At 39.8% G+C, this 24,518-nt stretch overlaps 1 protein-coding gene across 2 annotated transcripts in view; it reads left to right on the top strand.

Annotated features, from left to right (window-relative positions):
• plagl2 (pleiomorphic adenoma gene-like 2) overlaps positions 1–24,518 on the top strand; it is a 50,957-nt gene extending 26,439 nt beyond the window's left edge. Inside the window, exons 2-4 of one of the 2 annotated variants that reach the window (XM_028021492.1) lie at positions 14,157–14,270; positions 14,412–14,861; positions 15,475–24,518. In XM_028021492.1, coding sequence (XP_027877293.1) covers positions 14,539–14,861; positions 15,475–16,957 — 1,806 coding nt within the window. In that variant the 5' untranslated portion in view covers positions 14,157–14,270; positions 14,412–14,538 and the 3' untranslated portion in view covers positions 16,958–24,518. Of the gene's footprint in view, positions 1–14,156; positions 14,271–14,365; positions 14,862–15,474 lie in introns of both variants that reach the window. The other variant, XM_028021500.1, reaches the window with a different exon arrangement.

Genomic DNA, 24,518 nt, shown 5'->3' with positions numbered 1-24,518 from the left:
GACAGGTCCATTGAAACCTGTAGATTTTTGTGAGCAAAAGCCCAGGAAACAATGCCTGTTGTTTTAAGCTGAGCTGACGTTGCCAAACTTAGAGATTGTTTGTTGCTGACCCCATCTGAATCGGAGAGAGCCAGCGGCAGCGCGGGGAAACAAAAGTGAACACGTACTGGTGAGTGGATGCACCGGCTCAGACCGCCGGCTGCATGTGTTGGTGTGCAGTTTGGGCATCAGCGTTCCCATGCATACATTGCCTGCAGACTTATGTCCCTGTTTAATATGCAGTTCAACTGTAATTTTTCTTTCTTTTTTTTTTTTTATCATTCATTGCTTGGTGTTTCTGAACGCAGTGGAAACAGTGCGTGACGTTTCATACTCCTTGGAAAGCACCTTGTTTTAGTCAAAGGTCAAACATGTGCTTTTTGTGTTAAAACAGAGTCAGTACTTGCCTTACAAGTACTGACAGATGTTCATATCTACAACTTTGCCTCACCAGGTAGCGCGTCCTGGCCCGTCTTCAAAAGGCACGTCAGCCAGACGCAGCAAGAGCACATCACAAAGAATATACATCTGGTACACAATCATTCTCGTTGAGTTGTAGTCAGTTTTTCCAGTCAGAGACTTTCTGCGAGGTCTTCTGACTTCGGTGAGTAATCCGATATACGTTCCGCACTTGTTTCGGCACACGAGTGAGGAGGCCGGCGGCTTTTAAAGCGTGCATATTTGTTGTGTCTGTCGGAGCCGTGCTCTTTAAACGTGATGGAGCAAGAAAAGAGAAAGTTAGAGTGAGGTTGAGGGCGACTGGCGTCACGCCCGCTGGCACCGTGCCCACATCTCCAGCTGCTGCAGAGCTCCGTGTCACGGCCAGGACTCCCTGCCAGAAGGGCTTCCCCCAGACCCTCTCCTGCACACATCCATTCTTTCTCCATCCTAAAGACAAACGTGCTGTACAGGCATCTCCGACATGCACTTTGTCGCTCTGAAAAAGAAACCCTGTGAAGGCCCAACCAGTAGAAATCTTTTAATCTGCGCTTTAGATGATGTCAGAAGCATAATCTGTTCTTGGTCTTGGCACAAAACCTTTAAGGAAACGATAACATTCATTGGCATCTTATTATTGATTAAAAATTAATATGAATAGTTTTCCATACTATTAAATAGATTTTTTGAAATGCTCATAGCTTCAACCTGTTTAGCTGAAAATCTAAAACCAAAGCCTCAGATGAACTTTGAAGATTGTCACAAGTTTCATATGTGCAGTGCAAGATCTACAGGTCTGTGAATGTTTGAGTAAAAGGTGTCACGCTATTATTTCTACATATTTTAGTGGTTTATGGATTGATTTGTTTGAAAGTTAAATGACTGGGTAGGCGGAGCGAGTCGGGGCAGTTCCTATGATACAGGAGATGTAAAGTAATTAAATATATAGTTAGATATGAGTTGTCTGTGAATAAATGTTTTACTAGAGTTTAGGCTTGAGCAATATGACTGAGAAACGTACAACAATATAAGCATTACATATCAGTCGTTAACAATAATTATTGATTTTTTTTTTGCTTTCAATATCCAAAATACTGCCAAACTAGTGACATAATCTTTCTTCTTTTATCCAGAATTTCATCTTGTGCTGTTGTACTTAAACAAATTTTATCTTTAAAATAAAATCCCCCCAAAATTGTTGTCCCAACAACAAACTTTACTGGGAGATAAATTGTCCCAGAAATTACAGCGATAAACCATAGAATTGCTGGGGGGTTTTTCCAAGTAATATATTGAATAATTCAAGTTTGCCCTCTCAGAGATCAATAATCTATTATTTTGTAAAGAAGGAAGCTGGAAGATGTTTTAAACATACAAAATAAAACACAACAACCGGAAACAATGAACAAAATGAATTAAGTTTCAAACAAAACTGTGTCACCAACTAAGTGTCCGTGGTCATAAAAGCAGACGTGTCCAGTGCTCGTTGTCTTTGAGTCCAGATTGAGCCCGCCTCGACTACGCGTCTCTGACGAGTGGTGTCCGCCCGAATATGTTGGAGGCAACCTGAAACTGCTGCTGTGCATGTTGCTCAACAGATTGTTGCTAGCTCACCACAGAGTGAGTCAGTCACCTAATCCCAACACCATGATAGATTCGACCAATAACTCCTGAGGTGTAGCCGTGTTGAGGAGGACCACTCTGACGTATACGCATGACCTGGTCATCGTTTCTCAGGAAATGGCCAACCCAGACTGTTGCTGATTTGATTTTATTACAACCAAGCCCGATGTTTTCTTACTTAATTAGCTCCAAAGAGAGAGTGGAAATCTGTTCTTGTTTGTGGAGCCAGTTAGTTTTCTAATTGGTCTCTTCCAAGCTCAGTCATTGTTAAAATGTGTTATCCAGATGTGTGAAAGCAGAGGCTGAAGCAGATCATAGAGGATTCTGTCGCACTTGAGATTATGATGCTGTGGATCTTTGTCAACATGACACTTGTACTGTGATGTGGTTTTGTGTTGACGGGAGATGTGGCTCAATTTTGGCTTTTTTTTTTTTTTTTTCTTTTCCATCACACACACATGTGCAGCTTATTCTGGGTTGGTGCCTCCCAAACGTGTGTCTTCTGCAGTAACCGCTGCAGGAGGCAGAGAGAGAGAGAAATGAACGATTCAGGCTAGGAATTAACGATGGCGCTTTTAACAAGAACAGGCAGATTCCTCCGATGTGACATGGATATAAATAAAACTAAAGATTAAGTAAAGAGCGATAACATTTCTCCTGTCTTGATTAGGTATGCTTTTCAGATGAAAAGCCTGATTTTTATCTATCAACTAAATTGAAACAGGACACAGGAGATGATTTATATATATTTTTTAAAGTTCGTGACCAAATGAAAAAACAACATTTTTTTTGTCCTATTTGGTTTTACATTTTCGGAAAATGTATCGTAGCTACAATGCTAACAACCACATAAACAAAGGAGCAATAATTCTCAATTTTAAAAAGTTTTTCTCTGATAAAGTTAACTCCAAATTACACATATAATCATCTATTTGCTGATTTTCTCTATACACCTTTCATCACTGTCACTTTGGACCCTGTTATTAGGAAATGGGAAATGTAGTACTGCAGACCATGCGCAGTTGAATCACTGTCCTAATGTCTGAAGAAATAAAAAGATGACAGGTTGTCGGGCTTGTGGCAGCAAAGCCGTTCAATTCGCTTTTGTCTCGCTTCCAAATATTGAGTAATAAAAGTCAGAGAGCGATGGGAATGTTTAAGACGCTTTAGTGCTGGCAAAGATGTCGTGGCCCAACTTTTCATGGGGTTGTTTGCAGCGCAGGAAATTTCCGGCTTCATCGGGTAGACTCCTTCACAGTCAAACATTAGTGACTGGGTAAATTCAGATCCAATCTTTTAAAACCTCAACAGAGTCCAGGTGTCACTACATTCCTGCTTTTAGAATATGAACATGTATGCTACGGCATAGTTTATGTCAAACTACTTCTTTATTTTATAATTCAAATTGCACTTAGGGTTTGGTGCAAGGCTTGTTTATGTTCAGTTTAGCAGGAGTTGACCCTTTCTCACACTCCTTCCTCGGCTCATTGTACTCTGTGTATTTCATGTTAAAATGTAAGCCCCAGTCAAATGAGTGTTTAAATAATGGCCCGCAAATACTACGTTTGTCCACGTGTCAAAAGTTTGAACACTTGTGGTGTAGGTAAATAAGTTGGCTTATAGTCTCCAGCTCCTTATTATTTTGTGATAAAATAATATATCTTTAAATCAGGCAGCTATTCAAGAAACTGAAAAGATCAGCCAGAACCGCCTAAAATCTCTTTTCGATCAGACATGTCTTTGAGTCAGACGTAAACACCAAGATATGCTCTGATGTAGAGTTTTGCTTTAAGCCAGACATGGCTTCCTCTGTCTGTTTCAAGTTGGTAAAACTGAATGTGTGTGAAGTCTTCTTCCAGTGTGTGTGTAGGCGTGTGTGTGTGCGTATACATGTCTAAGTGTGTGATCTGTGGTCTCACTAACAGAAACATTACCAGTGTCAGATAAGCAGGGTGGGCTTGGTGTCGACTTAAACGACCCGGCTAACCCCAACCCAACACTAATAAAACACTGACTCTCACACACACACAAACACACAAATATGAGTTAAAATTTAATGAGAAATATCAGTGAGACGTGTGGTAGTGCAAACATTGTTGTGTCTGGAATGGTTTGCAAGATAACTGGTCACATCATAACTTTATGATCGGCCTTCACAGATGATTAAATATATCTCACTGTGTTAGCTAGTGTAGTGGTTTGATCTGATGTACCGTAAATAAAGTATATTTAAAAGTCTGTCTGATGCCTTGTAATCGGTCCATATTTGTGTATTTGTATGGTTTGAAAAAGTGGGGCAGAATTTCTCCACAGAAAGTGTTTTTTTATGATCCACTGGTTAGGCTGTTGGTCCAACTGGTACTTAAGCGGTTTCAGTGAAAACAAAGAAGTAATTAAACGGCAAACAACCAGTCAGGTTTTACACAATCAGAGTTATGCCAATATCTCCGTCAAACTGATTCATTCAGTGAACAAATTATCTTTGTTGCATTTTAGTGTCAGCGTTTTATAAGTGACTGAATTGTTTTTACCAATAATTTACTGGCAATGTTTTCATCTCGGCAAAAAAGGGTTTAAGCACGCAACATGGCCTTCACATTTTATTTGCAGCTTTAAATGGCAGCCATGGTAAGTCAATGACAAAGTTTGTAATATCAGCAGAAAAGAGCAAATACTGTCTCTGTGCTACTCTGACTCTATGTTTGTCTTCAAGCTTAGACTTTTTGTCCACTAAATTTTAAATTCGGCAACTGTTTTCATATTAATATTCAATTTTCTGTTTATAGGTGTAAACAGAACAGAAAATACCTTTTTTCCCCCCCAAAATATCCTTTTTGATAACTTATATACCTAAAATAACTTGATTCTAAGACAATGCTCCAATTAATTAATGCCTCCTCATTACTAACAGGAGTTGTTCTTTGATTTGTCCAAGATAACCTCGCTAGAGCTGGAGAGTTAGAAGGTCAAAGAAGAAAGTACTGGACCTGATCAGTTACGCTGAGTGTTGTTTAACTTCGGATGTGATCTGTATAAATATACAGCGGTTAAAAGACAAATTCATCAATTCAGCGAATGAGAAATGGTTATAGCAACCTAGAAATACAAAAAAAAAAAAATTGTAAGAATGAACTTGTTCATCTTCTGAAACAAGTTCTTCTGCAACATTTTAGAAAAATGCACCTTTATATCTACATTTTTTTTAACAAAAGAAACCTCTTAGCGATGGGCAGCAACTCAGGCGCATTTACACTCTGTATTTCCGGACATATGAAGCTTACAGTTACTGTCCAATTCAGAACGTCTACCGCCTGTAACAAATCTCTACCAAACGAAGACTACATTCCTAATCTTTTAAAGAATGATCAAGGTCCATCCCCTGAGAAAACGAAGTGACAGTTAAAGGAAAGTCAGCTTTTTTTTTCCCACCGCTGGTACTACAGTGAAGGTGTTTCTTGATGGCAGTTGAGCCCTGCACCTCCTCCATCCCAACCGCAGCTATTTTTAGCCAGGACACCGGGCCAGTGCTTCTGGGTTTATGGCCACATCCCGGCCCCGATGTGGCCCGTGGTTACTGTTGGGACGGGTGAGCGATTGGCATGGCAGAGACTCTTCCTCTTGCCGTACTTACAGCATCCGAAGCCACACCTCCCCCATACGTGTCCCTCGGTCAGGAGAGGAAATGAAACCGAGGAGAGGAAGGATGGAGAGTGAGAAAAAGGGGGTGACTTTGCTGAAACAGATGATGGGTTTGGGCAGCTCTGAGGCTGCGTTTATCTGCTGCATGGTTCCGCATGGTTTATGTTATTGGAGTTCATCATACACAGTATATTCACTCATCTACATAAAAGTCTGTATCCATTTTTACAAAGCTGTGAGCGGCGATATAGGAAACCCTTTCTGTAATTTCTCGCTGTTCATTGTATTTTCTTTGAGTGGTTTTTATAAGAGGGGTTTGTGGTGTTCTGCTGTTGATGTCATGAGTCTTATCATTGACCAATAACTTCAACATCTCGCTGAGTTTTTGGCCACAGCAATAGTGATTGACAGTTTGGGGAGACAGAAGCACAAGTGCAAACTTCAAATGTTAAAATCTGCGCTTGGAGCCAGGGAAGTAAACATCATCTCAGAAGGGATGAGGATACATTCAGAGGTCCACTGAGTGATTTATCATCCTCTCGCATTTAATCGCACCTCCCCTGAGTGGCTGAAAACACATTCAATCACTAGCTGTGTTTCTGTTACAAATTTGTGCAAATCTTTGTCAATCTTCTGCTGATGTTGAAAAAACACAATTTTACAACTGTGGTGTCTCCATTAAATAAGGCAATAAATTAAAACCACACATACACAAGCTTGTTCACGCCATAAGTCATTAGAAAACATGCCGCGCCATCGTCTTCCAACTACTTCCTGTCTTCTTCTTCTTTGTGTTTTGCACCAGTAGTAACATCCGGTTGTTGATCATGTGACTTGTGTGATGCGTCACAAGTGTTTCCATTGCAGTTTTGCAAACTATAAAAGCCACCTCATCATAGTGTGGAAACTTTTAATTACGAAATAGAAATTTTTGATATTGCAGTGTTCCCATTAAGAAAATTTTCTATTGAAATGTCAACTTGCAATTGCAATTATACAGTCAATGGAAATGCAGTTCTTGAGATTTGCAAAGGTAGCTCACAAAGAAATGCTTCATTTACACAATCATTTTGCCATTTTGTTTTGGATTACGTCAGATTATTGGTGTACCACACCTTTAAATAATAAGTCCTAGTTAATGGTTTTATTTTTAAAGCAATGTCTGGAATTGTAAGGCTGCAACTGAATGTAATTATAGATTTATATACATTTTGTGATTTTTTTTGTTTTTTGTTTTTGTTTTATTGTCATATAACAGAGACATTGGGAATATATTTTAGTCCCATTTTATCCATCCGAAATGTAGATCTCATCATGTTTACATGTTAAGAAATAATCATACTTTTTTGCGTGTTTAGTGTGATTTTTGGTTGACCCTGTTCTTTGTATGGAATTTGATGCACGTTCTGTGTTTTAAAGTCAACTGGCTAAATCTGTTCTCGAGTTTTCTCCTTCTTGCTCGTGTTATTTTCTCTGGTGTGAATACCTGTTAGTAGGAATGAATGGAAATGGTCTTTCACTCTACTTTGTGTGATGTTCAGAACATTTCAGTCCGAATGCGATCTTCCTGTTCATCTTCTTTGTTCTTTGAACAGCACTTCATACTGACAGGATTCAAAATACACAACCTTTTCTGCTAAAAAACAAAACCTTCTTGGAACGTGAATTGAAACTTTTTTTCCCCAAGTGAGCTGATGGTGGCCCCGCTGCCCTCACTAACCGTAAACTTCCTTGCTTCTCATCCAGGTCAATGTGGTCAGTAAAGCGTGACCTGCTGCCCCCACCCCCTGGCTGTCCTCATCGCTTTCTCTCTCTAGAGTCACTTGACTGGTGCTAACACCCTGACTCCACAACTGCAAATGACTCTGCTTTTCCCTCTCTTTTTTCCATCATTTCTTTATCCCTCTCTTGTTTACCGCTCTGTTCCACACCCTCCGTCTTACTCTGCTGCTTCCCGAGCCATCTCTTGAATTGCTTAAGTCAGTCCTTACCAGGGTGTGATTATCAACTCTTATTTCCTTCAGAAAACTCTGCCATGGTGGATTATTTTCCTCCATCTCTTTAAGCGTGTATGAACGTAAGATAAATAAGGACACGTGAAAAAAAGCTTTTCCTGTCGCCAATAATGAAAAAACATTGTTTCATACGTTTATTTCTTAAGGAGCTCAAGAAAAACAACAATTGTAGCCATAGTTGACATCTAAATTGAGCTAGCACAAAGTTAAAAGTCAGAAAAATATATCAAAAGTCAGCCCAAAAACCTTGGTACCTTTGCTAATAACTGCAGATGTAGGGTCAATGTGAAATAAATGTATAAAATAATGACATTTAATTGCTTGTTTTTATTTTTTGCTGTTTACAGCCAAGTACCATTTATGCTAACCTTAGCATTGTTGTTAATTTTTGCTTATATTCTATTACAGTATATGAAGTACATTATTGTTGATCAAACATGCTAGTGAAAGCCCTTATGCTAATTGCGTTTTAGCTAAAATTAGCATTCTAGCTCATTTTTATATAAAACTCAAACTTATCCTGAATCTGATAATTCAATGTTAGTTAGCTTCCCACTGAATGCTTCTGACATTTTTATAGCTAACCTTAACATTTCAGCCAGTTTTAGCAAATAAACTATTGTTTGGCATATTAAATGGACTAAGTTTCAGAATTAATCACTTTTAGTGGTCAGTATTTCCACTACTGAGTAACTAGCAGGAAACATGTATCCATGACATTTAGAAAATAGAAAACAGTGTTGATGATGCAGCCGATCCCCTAATCTGGATTTTAAATTCATCAAGTTTGAAATCTGTGCAACCTGGAGATTTTAGGAAGTAACTTAATTTAAAATTGCCAACCAGCTTGTTTTACAGCATAGGTAGCTAAAAACAAATGTCATTATGAGAAATCTTGGGTTTTTCTGACTTTTAAGACCCGCCTTGTAAAACTGGTGTTTTTCAAGCTCTGCAGAGCCTTTCCTTGTTCACCTCTAATCATTTTCTATATTTTCGCTGAAATGTTTGTGCAGCACAGCACTTCACCCACCCCCCACTCCTTCTCTCCTCACTAGTGCGCCTGTTGTCACCTAAGCTCCGGAGGCTGAAGTCACTTTCTATATTTAGCATGTTCATATAGTTCAGTTAGGGAGCTCATGCAGTGACTTTACCCTGATTTACAAAGCGCGGTTCTGCAGAGGCCATGCCGCCATTAACACAGAAAAGTCGAACCGTACCGTGCGGGAGCGAAGGGGTTAACAGCAGTCACTCAGCATGCGGGAGCCGTGGCAGGCGGGCAGGCAGGCAGCGCAGAGGCTGACCTCTGACCCTGCAGGAAAGGAATGTGGAAGCTCTTTCATCCAGGACAGAAACCAAAGACACCCAGGCGGTTGGAAAGTGGCGGTTCAATTCTGCTTTCAACATTTTTGATTAGGGAAAGTAAGCGGAGGCTCCTCCTTGTGAATGTGCTGTTCTGTGTTTGTTGTAGAGGCGTCTGCCATTTTGGTTTTCCATCCTGCAGCAATGTTTTTGTTACTATGTGACACTACGTTAACTCTTTTGCTGGTTTGTCGCTGGTGCTGTTCATGCTGCTGGAAGCTAAAAGGCCTGTGTGACCTGTAGGTGCATACATTTGTCACACAGTTCGTCCTTACAAACCAGACAAAATAACTTACTAACAGAAAAACTAAGTTATAAGGCATTACTAGTCGCTGAGTCCTTTTTTCTATTAAATATATGTGGCTGCTTTATCAAAGAGTCTGAATTGACAGTGAATCAAGTATTTCTTTTTACCTTGTATATGGGCAGTTAAGCTCCCTAAACAGTCACGAGAGTAACTATGATTGCTAAACTGATTTATTCCAAAATATATTTGAAAATAAATCAGATTTTTATTTTTATCAGCTGCTTGAAAATGATTGCAGCTGTATAGTTAACTTGAATGCTAAAAATTTTCTTTTTATAAATGCTTCTTTTTGACACATTTTTATCTCCGTATGTTTATTCTGATAATGTTGACTAAAGGAATAAGCTCTAAAGCAGCAGCCTGTCCTCCACAATGTGAACTTTGACTGCAGTAAATAAATTCAAAATTATTGCATCCAGTGCTTGCTATCACCTTGAACATCTGGGCCATTGTTACCTGTACCAGGTGCCTTCATATCGTATTTCATGCAGAGTGTGTATCCTTTGAGTGGAAATAAGCACATTTCAAACAGTTTTTTACACAAGTAATAAATTCACTCATTAATGTTGCAATGTTGATACATTATATGGCCCTTATTTAGAAGTCAAGTTCTAGACTAACAGACTAAACTCTATATTTCACATCAGTGTTTCTGTTTGTAGCCTGAGCCATGGTGTCGTTGGATAGCAAATTTGCACCCCCAGTTCGTACATTCATGTTGCCATGTTCTGCCCCTCTGCCTCGTTTCCATGTCGATGTATTTTAACGATTGCTTTCATAATGTTTTTCCTTGTACACAAATGTTTTTTTGAATTATTGGAATACTCTGTTATAGAAATGCTGAAATCTCGCACATAATTTCAGTGATTATCAGAAAAGCCTGAATTACACATTGCTTTCCATTTATTTGGGTTGATTTCCTCATTAAATTTGGAAAATTATTTCCCCAGATCAAACCAGAAAGAATGAATGATCTCAGACTGATAGATATTACTCTTCTGGAGTCATAACACCAGACTCTGGTGTTATAATTACAATATAGAAAATGACTTCTAAGCCATTGCTTGTCGAAGTGGGTAAACGTCCAAATTCATGTAAACTTGAAATTGTTGGGCACAAAATGACCAGAGCCGCAAAGGACAAAATGTTGCTGAGCGAAGTGACCTGCTTTAAGAAAAACAAATATTTTTTTTTTAAAGAATTATCTTTAGTGAGATCTAAAAATAGTTCACACTAAAGAGCATTGTAGTAAAAATACATGTCTATGCAAATGACAAAAGCCCAACAACACAATATATACAGTATATGTTTTTAAACTGTCTCTTGGGATAGGATGGGCTTCCCCGTCCTTCAAATGCGGGAAAAGGACGACACATTTGTGGATCGCATTTGGAGGAGCCTTTGAACTTCAACAGCCTTTGTTGCATCGCTGTGACGTAATCGGCGCTCAAATGCGACCCTGGAAAAATGCAGCCCCTGAATTTGAACATGCTCCCTTACTTTAATTTAAGACAGTATAAAATACATTTCTGAACAGAAAAAAAATTCATCTGAATTATTTACTAACTTTTTCATTATTAACAACGGCTTAGGTGTTTTGTTTTTTTTAGTCATGATCGGCTGTCATTCCTGGCTCAGGATTTGCTGTTGGCTAGCAAACTGAAATCTCACAAGTCACGGTGATCGTACTTATTTTTAATCTATAATTTTTCTGTTGATTTTAGCTGTTAAAGCTGCAGTATGTAACTTTTATAAAAAAAAATAGATATGTTTTTGAATATTTGTTAAAACATGTTGTGACGGTATAGCATGAGATAGATAATCTGAGAAAAGATCAGTTTCTCCACCTCGTCCCTGAGCTACTATTGCCTTCTGAAGGAAAGCCCCGCTCCTGACCAAAAACAACCAATCGGTCTTTTATGTCTACACAATGCAGCACTCCCTGTTGGCAGAATGCACTGTGTGTAATGTGTGAAGAGAGAGAGGGCGACACAACATGGTACAGGTCAGGAATGTGTGATGTGGGTAGCCCCCTCTACAAGAGAGCAGGGCTCCCTGAGAGCCTTCAATGGGACGTGTGTCATCCCTATGCAGCCTCCCTGCTGGGTGATGACCACCACTCCGCACTACTGCTGCCACGTCCTCTCAACCTATGTAAACATACATATACATACATACGTTACATGGACACATCGATGCACATGTGTAAGACATTCAGCACAGATGAAGGGAAACATAATTTGTAAAGGAAAGTGACACACACAGCGATCAAGCGTTTGCGTTTAGGCCATAAAGTGTGGTTGGACAACAGTAGAATATGTTCTGTCTTCCAGAACCCAATGACCTTTCACACAGAGGAGAAGATGGCACATTTTTAATTCTACATGTGAATGGTTGTGTTTTTGCAACTTGTTCGTCTTGCATGTACTGTCCGTGTTTACGTGACAGATGCTCAAAGAGCGGCTGACATTGGGGATCAGCGTTGTGTCCTCTCAGTTGTGGAACTTAGCTGCTACTTCACCTGGGAGAGCTCAAGCAGGTCACTGAAGGGGGGGAAAAAGGGACAGCAGAGAGGACACAAAGAAAGGGAGATCATTTGCTCCTTCAGCAACTAATGTGACTTATTCTGTCTTAAAAACTGTTCTTGTTGTTGTCAAGAATTTAGTGAGTTAAGAATGTTACACACGCCTAAACAGCTTGCCTTGGTCTTGTGTGTTTCTGTTTTCCCAAGAATTACAACAGCCTTATCCTGTTTAACAAGTACATACATGTAAACACACACACACACACACATCATGCTTTCTGCTCTGTTCTGTCATCTACAGACACACATGATGAGCGATGGGACTCAGTGTTTGCACTTTATCTTAACAAATGTTTCCTCTGAAGACCCAGAACTTTTTCTTTAACTTGCTTTCATGTTTGTCAGATTTGCAGTGCAGCTCCCTCTAGTGGCCATAAAGGCAACCTGTTGCAAAAATTGAACTTGCAGATGATCTTCTTTGGGCAGGCTGGGCCTTGGCTACGGGTCTCTGGTTGTATGGTGACTTTAAGCAAAGATGGTTTAATTTCACTACATTCCCACACCAACTGACCGGATTTCTGTGTGAAGGCCATGCATTAACCTCATTGAGACAAGATTAAATCTGTAGTGATTCTGATTTAGGCCTGTAGATTTTGTCTTTACTTTTATTTGAATTAAAAATCTGTAAGGCCCACAAAAAAGTCAGGAAATCATGCAAGCATTCCAGGAAGCATCAGCTTGTGAATCTTAAAGGCAACTTCATTTGTTTCAGCCTTTTTTCCAGTTATGATATTTCTGCAATAGTCTCAATGCGTGAGTTTTGTGTGTGTGGAGGGGGGAGTGTAGAACGTATAGAAAACATTTGTGCTGTATGGATTCTTGGAAACAACACACATTTTTATCTAAAGTGCTGTCAATCATTTGATCTGTGTAGCCTACTGGTTTTTCTGTATAACCAGAAACAGGTTGCAGCTTGTTTACATAAGAGAAAAATGTCAGTTGTCTAGTAAGATGATCCAGTACTGACACTACATGTCTGAGGCGGAGGAGAAACTGGGTTTTATCAGTATGTATTAAAAATGGTTTACACTCTATAACAGCAATTAAACTTTTCTGGTTCATTCATATGTGGGGTACCCCAAGGTTCCATCTTGGGTTTTCGCAAGCTCAAATTATGACAAATAACAAGATAAGTTAACATAACTATGCAAATGATACACAGATCTACATTGCAATGTCAGCAGGTGCTTAAGCATTGAGCACATGCATAGAACATATTCATCAGTGTGTGGAAACTTCCATAACTTTCCATAACATTGTCTTTGGACCTAAAAGGGAACCATCTAGAGCCAGCACTCAGTTATTACAGATAGAAACTAGTGATCAGGCCTGAAATCTGGATGTAGTGATGGACTCTGACCTGAACCTTCAGAACTACATAGAGACATTTACAAAGTTGGCCTTCTATCACCTGAAGAATATATCCAAGATTAGAGGACTAATGTCTCATAAAGCTCTAGAGAAATTCAACGACGCGTTTATCTTTAGTCACATTGATTACTGCATCTGTGTCTTCGCAAGTTTGCCTAAAAAAAATCAGACAGCTACAGCTGATCCAGACCGTTGCTGCTCACATCACCAAACCACATCACACCACTTCTAAAGGCCTTCCACTGGCGCCTTTATAGACTTTAAAATACTTTTGTTAGTTAAGAAACCACTGACTGGCTTAGCACCAAAATACATTAAGGATATGCTGTTGGTGTATCAACTTTCCAGACATCTCAGGTCTTCTGGTCCTAGTCTGCTTTTCATCCCTAGAATCAGAACCAAACATGCTCTACTAATCTGGAATAATCTTCCAGAAAACTGCAAAACTTCCTTTAGTTCAAGGCTTAACCCATTTGTTTAGAGTTGTTCATAACAACTGGTCCATCATAAAGAGGAGCCTTTCTTCCAACGTTTCATTACCTTCCTTTATTTAGCCACTGCAATGTAAGGTGCAATGTAAGGTTTTACGTTTTCATCATGTAAAGCACTGAGTCATCATGTCGCTGAATGTGCTATACGTACAAGTCCACTTGTCTTATTGACCATTTTAGACACTGTTCAAATGTGTTTGTGACGAGATGCGTTTTATTGCAGTTTGTGTTGCTGGGACAAATATTATTCAGTAATCTTTGCGTTGCTTGTGTTCTTTCTCTTCTGACAGGACAGTAAAGATGCAGAGCAGCATTTCCCACTCACCGCCAGCCATAGCTGTTGGCACTGGGTGAGGGGTAGAGAAGCCAAACGAGAGGAGGAGTAACCAAGGTGGAGATTTAAGGTGGGAAGTTCACAGACAGAAGAACTAACCAGCCGATACAGTTTGGTTTCATTTCAGAGATGGTAAATTTGACCTCAAATCATTTTGACTTTTAGATCATTTTTGTCTCACATCCGACTTTGTTTGACCGCAATATTCCAGCTACAAACCAGACGCAACCTTTGACCCGCCGATCACCTTTCGCTTCTCCCCAACACCTTCCAACGTTGAGCCTGCGAGGCAGGGGAACCGCACCTGACTTTCATGGCAGCGGCACTCTAGGGCTGCCATGGCAGCTGCTGCCGCCGATGCCTCACACTGTATTACCGCACTGACGCCGGAGGAAGAGGGACGACGCACTGCCGCCAAGCTGTTTGGGAGCGCCGCCCCGCTGCCACGGACGGAGAGAGAGCGAGATCGGGGGAAAGAGAGGGAAGAGGAAGGAGAGAAAGTGGGAAGGGCAAGTGGGAACGAGTGTCTGGTGTGCGGGGCCCTGTTTGTCACACAGGAGAAGCTCCGGCTCCACACTTCGAGTCACACCGGAGAGAAGCCGTTCCACTGCTCACAGCCACACTGTCCCAAGGCCTTCAGCTCCAAGTACAAACTCTTCAGGTATCAGTCACATTTCCTCCATCTGCAATTTGATATAATTTGATTACAGACCACATCGAGGCTTAGTGCAAACTTTTATGTTTATATGTAACTGTTTGAACTACTACATGGGAAATGTCTACCTTGCTACAAAGGAGTATTCAGGCCAATCAAACATTGTCACAATTTGTCCTGTTAGAGCCCCAAACGTCAATGTGTTTTATTGGGATTTTATGTGAAGGGCCAACAGCCGAATGAAATAGTTTTCAAAAATGTTTCAAATTAAAAATTGTTGCATGCCTTTTTACTCTGATAACCCTAAATAAAAGACAGTAAAAGTCACCTAATTCAGTGTGATCATATGATTTTGAGATGACATGGTGTCTAATGATAAAACACAGCTATTAAGCTAAATGTTTTCAAAGTTATCAGTGAAAATTTAAATCGAGATATAAATAAATCAACATTCTCGGCCATTTCTTGGTGAAACTCCCAAACTGTTCCAAAACAAGTTATTTTGACTTGAGTTTTTAAGTTCTGTAAGAAGCGATTTTCTTTATCTGCAGAATACACGATGGTGAGACATGAGATCTATGTTTTCTACACCACCTTTGCATTGTGTCATTATTTGCAGGCATATGGCCACACACTCTCCGCAGAAGACCCATCAGTGTTCGTTCTGTGAAAAAATGTTCCACCGCAAAGACCACCTGAAGAACCACCTGCAGACCCATGACCCCAACAAAGAGGCCTTCAAGTGTGAGGAGTGTGGGAAGCACTACAACACCAAGCTGGGATACAAGCGCCATGTGGCCATGCACTCGGCTACTGCGGGGGATTTAACCTGCAAAGTGTGCATGCAGAGTTACGAAAGCACACCTGTTCTCCTGGAGCACCTCAAGAGCCACTCGGGGAAGTCTTCCGGTGGTGCCAAGGAGAAAAAACACCCCTGCGACCACTGTGACCGACGTTTCTACACACGGAAAGATGTGAGACGGCATATGGTGGTCCACACAGGGCGAAAAGACTTTCTGTGCCAGTACTGTGCCCAGCGCTTTGGCAGGAAAGACCATCTGACACGGCATGTGAAGAAGAGCCACTCACAGGAGCTGCTGAAGATTAAGACAGAGCCTCCGGATATGCTAGGCCTGTTGACGACAGGATCTCCACCGTGCTCTGTAAAGGAAGAACTCAGCCCTATGATGTGCGGCATGGGGCCCAACAAAGACCCCATGATGGGAAAATCATTCCCCAGCGGGGCACCGTTTCCCATGAGCATGTATAACCCTCACCATCTCCAGGCCATGTCTAATTCTGGTGTGGGTCCCCCACATCCTTCCCTAATGCCCAATTCCTTGTCTGCAGCTATGGGCATGGGCTGTCATATGGAATCCACCGCATCTATTCATCCACACTCCCATCACCACCACCACCACCACCACCATCACCATCATCACCATTCCCCTCCAACGCCCCCGCACCACCAGCCTGCGGCTCCCCAGCAGCAGCACCAGCCCCAGCCAGCACCCAAATACCAGCTGGGATCTACCTCATACCTGCTGGACAAGCCCTTGAAAGTAGAGATGGAGAGTTTTCTCATGGATCTGCAGAGTGGTCTACCAGGCCCGGTTCCCTCTGCAGAGCCCCATGCTGCTGCCTCACCCCCCAAGGACGGATTGGAGCCCACTTCAGGCTTGGCCGATGACCTTTGCGGGGATCCCCTCCTGTCCAAGAGCCCTGCAGTGATCGCTGAGTCTCTGTGTGCTGCTAACATGGATTTTTCCCACCTGCTGGGTTTCCTGCCCCTAAACCTTCCTCCCTACAGTGCCCCCATGAGCACAGGAGGACTGGTTATGGGGTACACCTCATCTGTGACCTCCTCCACTTCTTCCTCTTCCTCTTCATCTCTGCACGCCGCCGAGCCCCATGCCGCCGCCGTCGCCGCGGCAGCAGCCGCCGTCGCCGCGGCACCTCTTACCTCTTTGCAACCACAACCTCAGGAGCAGCAGAGCTCCAGCGGGGGTCTAGGTCTTGGATCCCTGCACCCCCTTCCACCAGTGTTCAGCTCCAGCCTTAGTAACACCACTTTGCCTCGCTTTCACCAGGCCTTCCAGTGACAGAGGCAGCCTCTTCCCTGCCAAGGTGGCCTCCTCCACACCAGCACCAGCTCAGCTTGGATATTTCAGGTCACTATGAACAAGGCCTGATGGAAAAGTTGGAGAATTAAGTTTCAAAATAAATATGTAAATGAACACTTAGAAGCCTTAAATGAAAGTGCGCACAAAAACTTTTGATTGAGCCTTAAAAGGAAGTTGAAACCCCTTTGAGCAAAAAAGAAAACATAAGAAAAGAAGTTGAAGCAGCTTTTATTTGGGCTTTTCCCCCCCTTATCCTATAGATATAACAATGTATTAACCCATGTTTTTTTTGTTTTTCATTTACTTCCCCTTTTATCTTCCCCCTTTTTAGTAGAATAGAGGGCAGGATCAGTAGGCCTAAAGGCGTGGTACTGCATACTTAAAGTAATAATATAAAAAGAAAAAAAAAACAAAGATAATTTTTAGTGGAGATTATCTGTCTTGTTGTGACCCAGAAAAATATAGTTTGAAGTGGAAATTTTGTTTTTACTTTATTGTTCTCTCCCCCTTCCTCCCCCCAAATGTAAGAACATGGTAGGATGTTTCATATGTTGAGTTTTGAACCACCCGTGCTAAAACTCTGAATCATGGTGATTAATTCGGAGAGGAGAGAGCTCAGTGGGGGAAAGAGATGAACGGTAGTTTCTTCCATGAGGTGACTTAGCCAGACCCGCAAAACAACCCCAACCTCCAAAAACAAAAGTGCTCTTCAAGTAATACAAAAATGACACGAGAATTTGTCTGATTTAGGAGCAAAATATGAAAGAAATACGTTAGAAATGATGAACTTTTTTTGTTGTCGTTTCTCAAGAAAAGCACTTTTTTGTTTAACAGAAGGCACTTCGCTTCTCGTCTCCTCCCTCGTACTTTCGTACGAAAGCCTCTTTGTGTCGGCTAGAAAGAAATACGAAGAGCTCTGTGAAACTCCACTTATTCAGAAGTCGACATGTTCGGTTTACAAAACTGCGTAAACCTTAAGCCAGGAGAGCAAATTTTTCGCGCACTCTATTTCTAAGGTCTGCAAGAATCAAGAAACAGAACAATGTTAGTTCTTACCAAATCAGTTTTGTGGTTTGTGGAAAAACTCATTTGCATAATTTCCACGCTGGAACGACAGCTCTTCTGCATTAACGGCGCCATATTCATATCTCTGACGAATCACACAATGGGTGTGTCCAAATTCAGGGGCTGCATCCGTCTAAGGCCGCACTTAAAAGACTGATTACATCTGAAAGATGTGACGAAGAATTGTCTAAACTCATAGTCTCCAGATTTGAAGGACGGGCCCAGCGAATCCTTCGCAGACCACCCAATCCCAAGATTCATTGATGGTGGCCTTAGCAGGAAATGAGAGCGGGAGAGGAACACGGTTTTAAATATATTAATATCTGGCGATAGAAAAATTAAAAGCCTAAAGCTTTATAATACAAAAGTATTGTTAAAGCTTTTGTCATTTGCGTTGTTTTTAATATTATGGTAAAAAAACAAAACAAAAAAAACAAAAACAACTTAATTCAACAATTTAATTAATAAAAAAGATAAAGAGGTAATACAAACGCAAGATTCATTTTTACTAGTTTGTGTTTAGCCCTGTCCCTGTTCCTGTGTGACATGGCACACACAGAGGGACGGGCAGAGATGAACCTGAAGGCCCCACAGCCGCCATTTACTTTAAACGAAGGTAAACGGAGGAGCCAGCTCACGTCCACCGGTAGACTTTCAGAGTTACGCAGTCCCTGAATTTGGACACCACCATCAGAGGGCACACAGGTGGAAAACTTCTGCTCTGTGTTTGAGACGAACATGAACTGAGAGAATTCCAGAGACATAATCCATACAGGGAGGGAAAACTCTGGATGACGGTGCGTAGGACTCCCTTTCCTTCTTCCTCCTCAGAGTGACCTTTAAAAGTTTCCGTTATCGTTTTTTTTTTTTTTTCTTGACGCATTCTCTCGGCTGCCTTGCATATCTTTTCTTAAGAGACGCACGTCTATTTTTTAAAAAATAATTTTTTAAATACTCCAAACTCATCTTTTAGGCAGTCTTTTAAAAAGATGCATCATCAAGGTGAATGATGAACCCTGAGATATGTGAATGGATAAAAAGAACAAAGGAAATTAGTTGCCGATAAGTAAAAAATGTTTTTAAGAATGTTATTGCAGTGTACGAAATATCTCAAAAATAAATATCGAAATTGCTTTTAATGTGTATTTTAGGTAGATGTGTTAAAACTAAGTGACAATGTTTTTAATGTCTTGCAGGTTTACATTTGTTTGTATCTTGCTTTTTTTTTTTTCTCTCTTTGAGTAAGAAAAAGATGAAGTATTTTCTTTGTCCATCAAGCTTTCTCTGCCGTATCCGACCGCTTACTTGTTGTACTTGAGTCGGAGAAGAAGAATCCAAACTTTGGATGGGAATTATTTGTAGGAGGCTGCTAGCGGATTAGTTGTCAGCTAGTGTTTGAGCTAGCTGTAGATTGTGTTGCAAGGATGCTTACGTGGATGGCATTTAAGTATTTCAAACTGCAGGCCTTGGAGTTCTAACCTTAAACCAAGAGCTTATAAAAAAAAAAAAAAAAACCTTAGTCCAAAGTTAACCTAAAGCCTGAAAATCCAATTTTAAAAAAATCTTTTTCAGATTTAGTTCCGTCTGTTGTAAATCTCTTATAGTGTGGTCACTGTGGCTCCTTGGTTTGAGATGTTTCTGAAAAAAAAATAATCTCATACTAAGTTTAAATTCCTTCTAAATGTTCACTTAACTGTCTGTCTTATCTTTTGATTTCCAACATTATAGCATGCTATTGACATTTCTCTTGTAGCAGCTATTGCTTAGCATACAGACCTATTGCTACTTACTATATAAGCTTATTATGTCCAGTATTGATTTTAATTTTTTCTTATAGTCTCGGGCTACTCCATATACAATTTCTCCTTTACATAACCTTTTTTTAATAACTATACAGGTATTTTGTTTACCATATGAATCTTTTACAAACTATGCAGGGGTATTGCTGGTCGTATGGAGCTAAAGACCTTTTGATTTCTTACTTAATACCTCTTTAGTTTTTTCTTACCATTCAGTTTTTGTATTTATTTTGTTTTGCTTTCTAACCGTACAGATCTACTGCTTAGCATACAGAACTTTTATCTACCCTTTTGACATATTACAAAAACCCGTATAGATTTTTTATTTTCCTTCCATAGAAACTTTGTATGAGATTGCTTAACATGCAAAGTTTTTCATTTACTTTCTTATTATTTACATTTTTTTTTTGGGGTCTCTTTCACCAGTAGAAAACTTTTCCAAACTGGACTTTTTCTTAACGTATGAAACTACATTGGGGTAAAAATGATTTTTAAAAGAAAGACAGCGTGTTGTTCACAGTGACCACATTATAGAGAGCTGCATCACATTCATATAAACAAAACTTATCATTTTTTTTTGTTCTGTTCCTGAAACGACAAGGGACAAATCTGAAAGTTCATCTCACTCCTTCTTAACATCTTATTTCATCCATAAATATTGTTACAGTTTTACACCAACTCTCTTTATGTTTAGTAATGTCTGTGCATCAGGTGAACCCTATCTGGAAAAAAAGAGAAACATAATCCAAAACCATAGCACATAAGCATTGAAGCTAAATCTCATATTGCTGCTTTAGCCACAGTTGGTGATGTACGACAACTGTAGACCACTAGAGCATTTTGAAAGCAATTTTTTTTTTTTTCCTGCAACATAGACAGTGAGCCAAACCAACAAAGTGTTCATCAGCCCCACCACTTTGTTACTCCTCTTCTCCTCCTCTTTTTTTTTTTTTTTTAGCTGCTTTGTGGGTCTGAAAACACGGCGACTCCAGGAGAACGCAGTCATGGAACCGCCTGGGCTTTGACATTCAAAGCAACAGGAAGGTGCTAAGAGACTTGACTGTACAACTTGGGGGGGGGGGGGGACTTATAGTTATGTATTTGGTTTTTTTTTTTTTTTTTTGTTTCTTTCATGATATATTATTTTCTGTTTGTATAAAACAGGACCTCGAGAAAAAAAGAAAAACAACACAACACATCACCTCATTTTTATTTGTTTGTTTTCTTACCAAAACCTTGGGAGAAGAAACTACGTCTTTGCACAATAGCTTTTTAAGAAATCTTCACTTTTTTGTTTTTGTTTTCTTTGTTTGTTTATGCTGTAGGAAAAGGAACCCTGACAGTGGGCCGCTGACGGCCCGGTGCGTTGGAAAAGCACACTTGGTAGTATTGGATAATTCTGACTGTGCCTAAAGGTTTAAAACTACGCAGCTTCACGCTGTCGTCAAAGTTACACTTTTTTTTAAAATTCCAATATCAATGTAAAATTACACAAGTTATGAGATCAAATCATTATTTTTTTTTATGGTTGATCAAACTTCCTAATGATCCTATACGAGCAGCTGTCGGCACCTTCCGTAGAATTTCTATTGTAAACCGAAGATTAAAATTAGAAATTTTTTTTTTTTTGTAAGAGTTTTAAGACTTTTTAAAGAAAAACTCTTGTGGTTTAAGCCAAATTTGTAGCAGTCCCATTGAGCATTTATATTTTTGGAACAAATTTCTCATTTTGTCCCTAAATGAAAGGAAAGAAGAAGAAAAAAAAAGCTTTCAGTGTGCATTAAGTTTGTCCTCCCTGGGTTTCTGTGAGCTAATCTGAATTCTAGCACTTTCAACTTTAAAAAAAAAAGAGTTGTTTTTTTTTTCTTTTAAAGTTTCAGCTTATATGTTCATATGTTTCTAATTTTGTATTGATCCTGTATATGTATGTGCCATTAGTTTGATGTTTAAACTTTATCAGGATTTGTGTATTTTCTCCTCTCCAAAAGAATAACAGTATTTTTTGATATACTTTTCACTAATATCCTTCTACAGAAGAGCTCCCCGCTCCTTTCCTCCTCGTTCCCTTGTTGTTTTTGACTTAACCAGCTTCGCCTGTCCTTTTTCGAAAGTGTATCTAGTCAAACTGCAGCCAAGCGTTGGAAGAAAGCAGCAGCAGCAGCATGTCTATTTCTCAGAGGCGACGGTGAACAGAGCTGCTGTCAGCAGAGCGTCTGAATCCACAGCCAATCGCAGCGCTTGGATCCTGCTGCAGCAAAAACTCAGACGTCTTCGCTGCAGCAGGATCCGGGATGATAGGGCCGTCGTACGTGGAAAAGAAAAGTGGGGTAGATTTCTGCCAAAAAAAAAAAAAAAACTCAGATATTTTGAGATTAATCTCAAAGATTTTCTAGAAAAAAAAAATGTGGACATTTCTGAGCTTAAAGTCAGAAGTTTGCTAGAAGAAAAATCAGAAATTTCAATTAATCTCAGAAATGTTCCAGGGGGAAAAAGTAGGACATTTCTGAGTTTGACGCATCAAAAGTTTGCTAGAGAAAACTCCGAGGTATTGAGATTCGTCTCAGAATCGGTTTTTTTTTTTTAGACAAGACTTGGAAATTTCTGAGTTTTGAAAATTAAAACATTTTGACTTTTGGAACATTTTTGGGAAGTTTCTATCTCAAAATCTCTGAGTTTTTTCTTTAAAAAATTGGACTTTTCAGACTCAGAAATTTCCATGGTTTCTCCAAGAAGACTTCTGAGATTAATCTCATAATTTTAGTTTTTATTTTTGTGAGAATTTGCTCCCTTTTTTTCTGTCTACAAATGGCCTCAATCTAACTGGTATCTACTGGCTGTTTTCACAACACAGCTGGAAAAGTCAGTCTCCCCTGCTATGAGGCACTTATGGTCTTTTTCATAGAGCCACGAGTTTTATTATTATTATTTTTTTTTTTCAAATAGTACAACTTGTTAAAAAGTCACGTTGAAGAACAGCGTTCAGGTGAAGCAGCTGCAGCTTCCGTCACAAACTTGTAATTATCGGTGGGTTTGACTCTGATATGATGTTGATATTTGTTTATTGACAAGATTTTGAGAATTTTTCTAAATCTTGTATGGAAAAATAAAAAAATGTAGGAGTTGAAACTAAAACCGCTATGGGAATAAGAAAGAACGTTAAAAATCCAGGATGGGGGGGAAAAAAAGAGCTTCAGATGCAACAACAGAAAAAGTAATAATCTGATACATTGCACTTTTAATTCACTAAAATCACTGTAATCATTTTTATCATTATTGAAATTATGCCATACATAAATATGGGAAACATTATCCAGTAGGGCTGGGTATTTAGTGTATCATTTATCATGAAAATGTTCTTAGAAGAATTTTGGTTTGTCGTCATCATTAATTGATTTCAGTCGCCCCAGCTACCCAATAAATAGGTGAAGCAGTTTTTATATTGCTATTGTTATTATTGCCACATGATTTCGGGATGAATTTGTCGCTCATCCCTCAGTTTTTGTTGAGCATCTTGTCAACGCGACAGAACGGGAAATCGTTGGCATGAAGGCTTACAAATTTGCTTGAGGTCATAAAAAAGTTTTATGAATATGCAGATTGTCTAATCGGTTTATGGCTGATTAAACTGACGGTACAAATGGTAATCATTTGCAGGAGGCCACTGCCGTTCAATGTGATCACAACTACTTAACAGTTCAGGAAGTGGAAAAAAAAGAAACATATTCTTCGGGAAGTTGAAAGGAGTTTGATATGAGTCATTTTGGTAACGTTACAGAAACAATTATATAGAAATAATAATAATGAATGTAGAATTTTTACCTATCCAGTAGGTAAATATTGTGAGCATTAATGTTTCAGACCGGTGGGAGGGAAAATGATCATTTTGGACGGCTGTAGTGCCTTTTTCCTTTGTCTGTCTAAATTTTCCATACTTTTTCAGTGTGTGGCTTCCGTAGCTTGTGTTGAACAAAAAGCTGAGACACAGACACTTCTGAAGCGCCGCGCTCTGACAGAGATGTTGCGCTGGTCATCCGCTTGGCTGCAGCTCCAATACCTCAGCCTGCACCTGCTAGGGATGCACTTATCCTCCCTCTCTTTCCTTTTTGCTGGTAGGTGCAGTGCCGACATTTTAAGGGAATTATTTCCATCATTGTAAACCTGAGAAATTGCTGATTTGATTCGAACGACTCTGTTCCCCTCTCTCACCCTCTATTGTTTTTTGGCTTTAGTACGAACCTGGGTGACGTCTGGTGCAGACGGCGCCCACATGTAGATTTTTTAGCTAAAATGTAAGTCGTGCATTCCATCCTCTTTGTGTATCTTGTTAGGTGACATAGCCCGTTTTTATTTTTTTACAAGCAACTACAGCCACCTTTTGGAATAAACTAAAAAAGGTGAACAATAACAAGCTACTTGCGTTCTCTCACACTATGTTACATAGCATGGAGCTTATCGACTACAGGGAGAGTTCAAGGATCCACATCAGGAGTCTTCCTTTTTAACATATCTCATGTAATCAGTTGCTGCAATTTCTTAGCGACAGATGTATATTGGTTGATCCAAAGAGATGAACACAACAGCAGAAATATTGACTTATTGTACAGTACAGTGTATCTTTGACTTCTCATGTGTTATGTTGAAATAATTAAAAGACAAACCAGTGGTTTCATACCCTA

The sequence above is a fragment of the Xiphophorus couchianus genome, chromosome 1 (genome assembly GCF_001444195.1).
Source record: "Xiphophorus couchianus chromosome 1, X_couchianus-1.0, whole genome shotgun sequence".
Lineage (NCBI taxonomy): Eukaryota > Metazoa > Chordata > Actinopteri > Cyprinodontiformes > Poeciliidae > Xiphophorus > Xiphophorus couchianus.
Note: the sequence above shows the minus strand (reverse complement) of the source record. Positions and strands in the feature narration are given on the sequence as shown.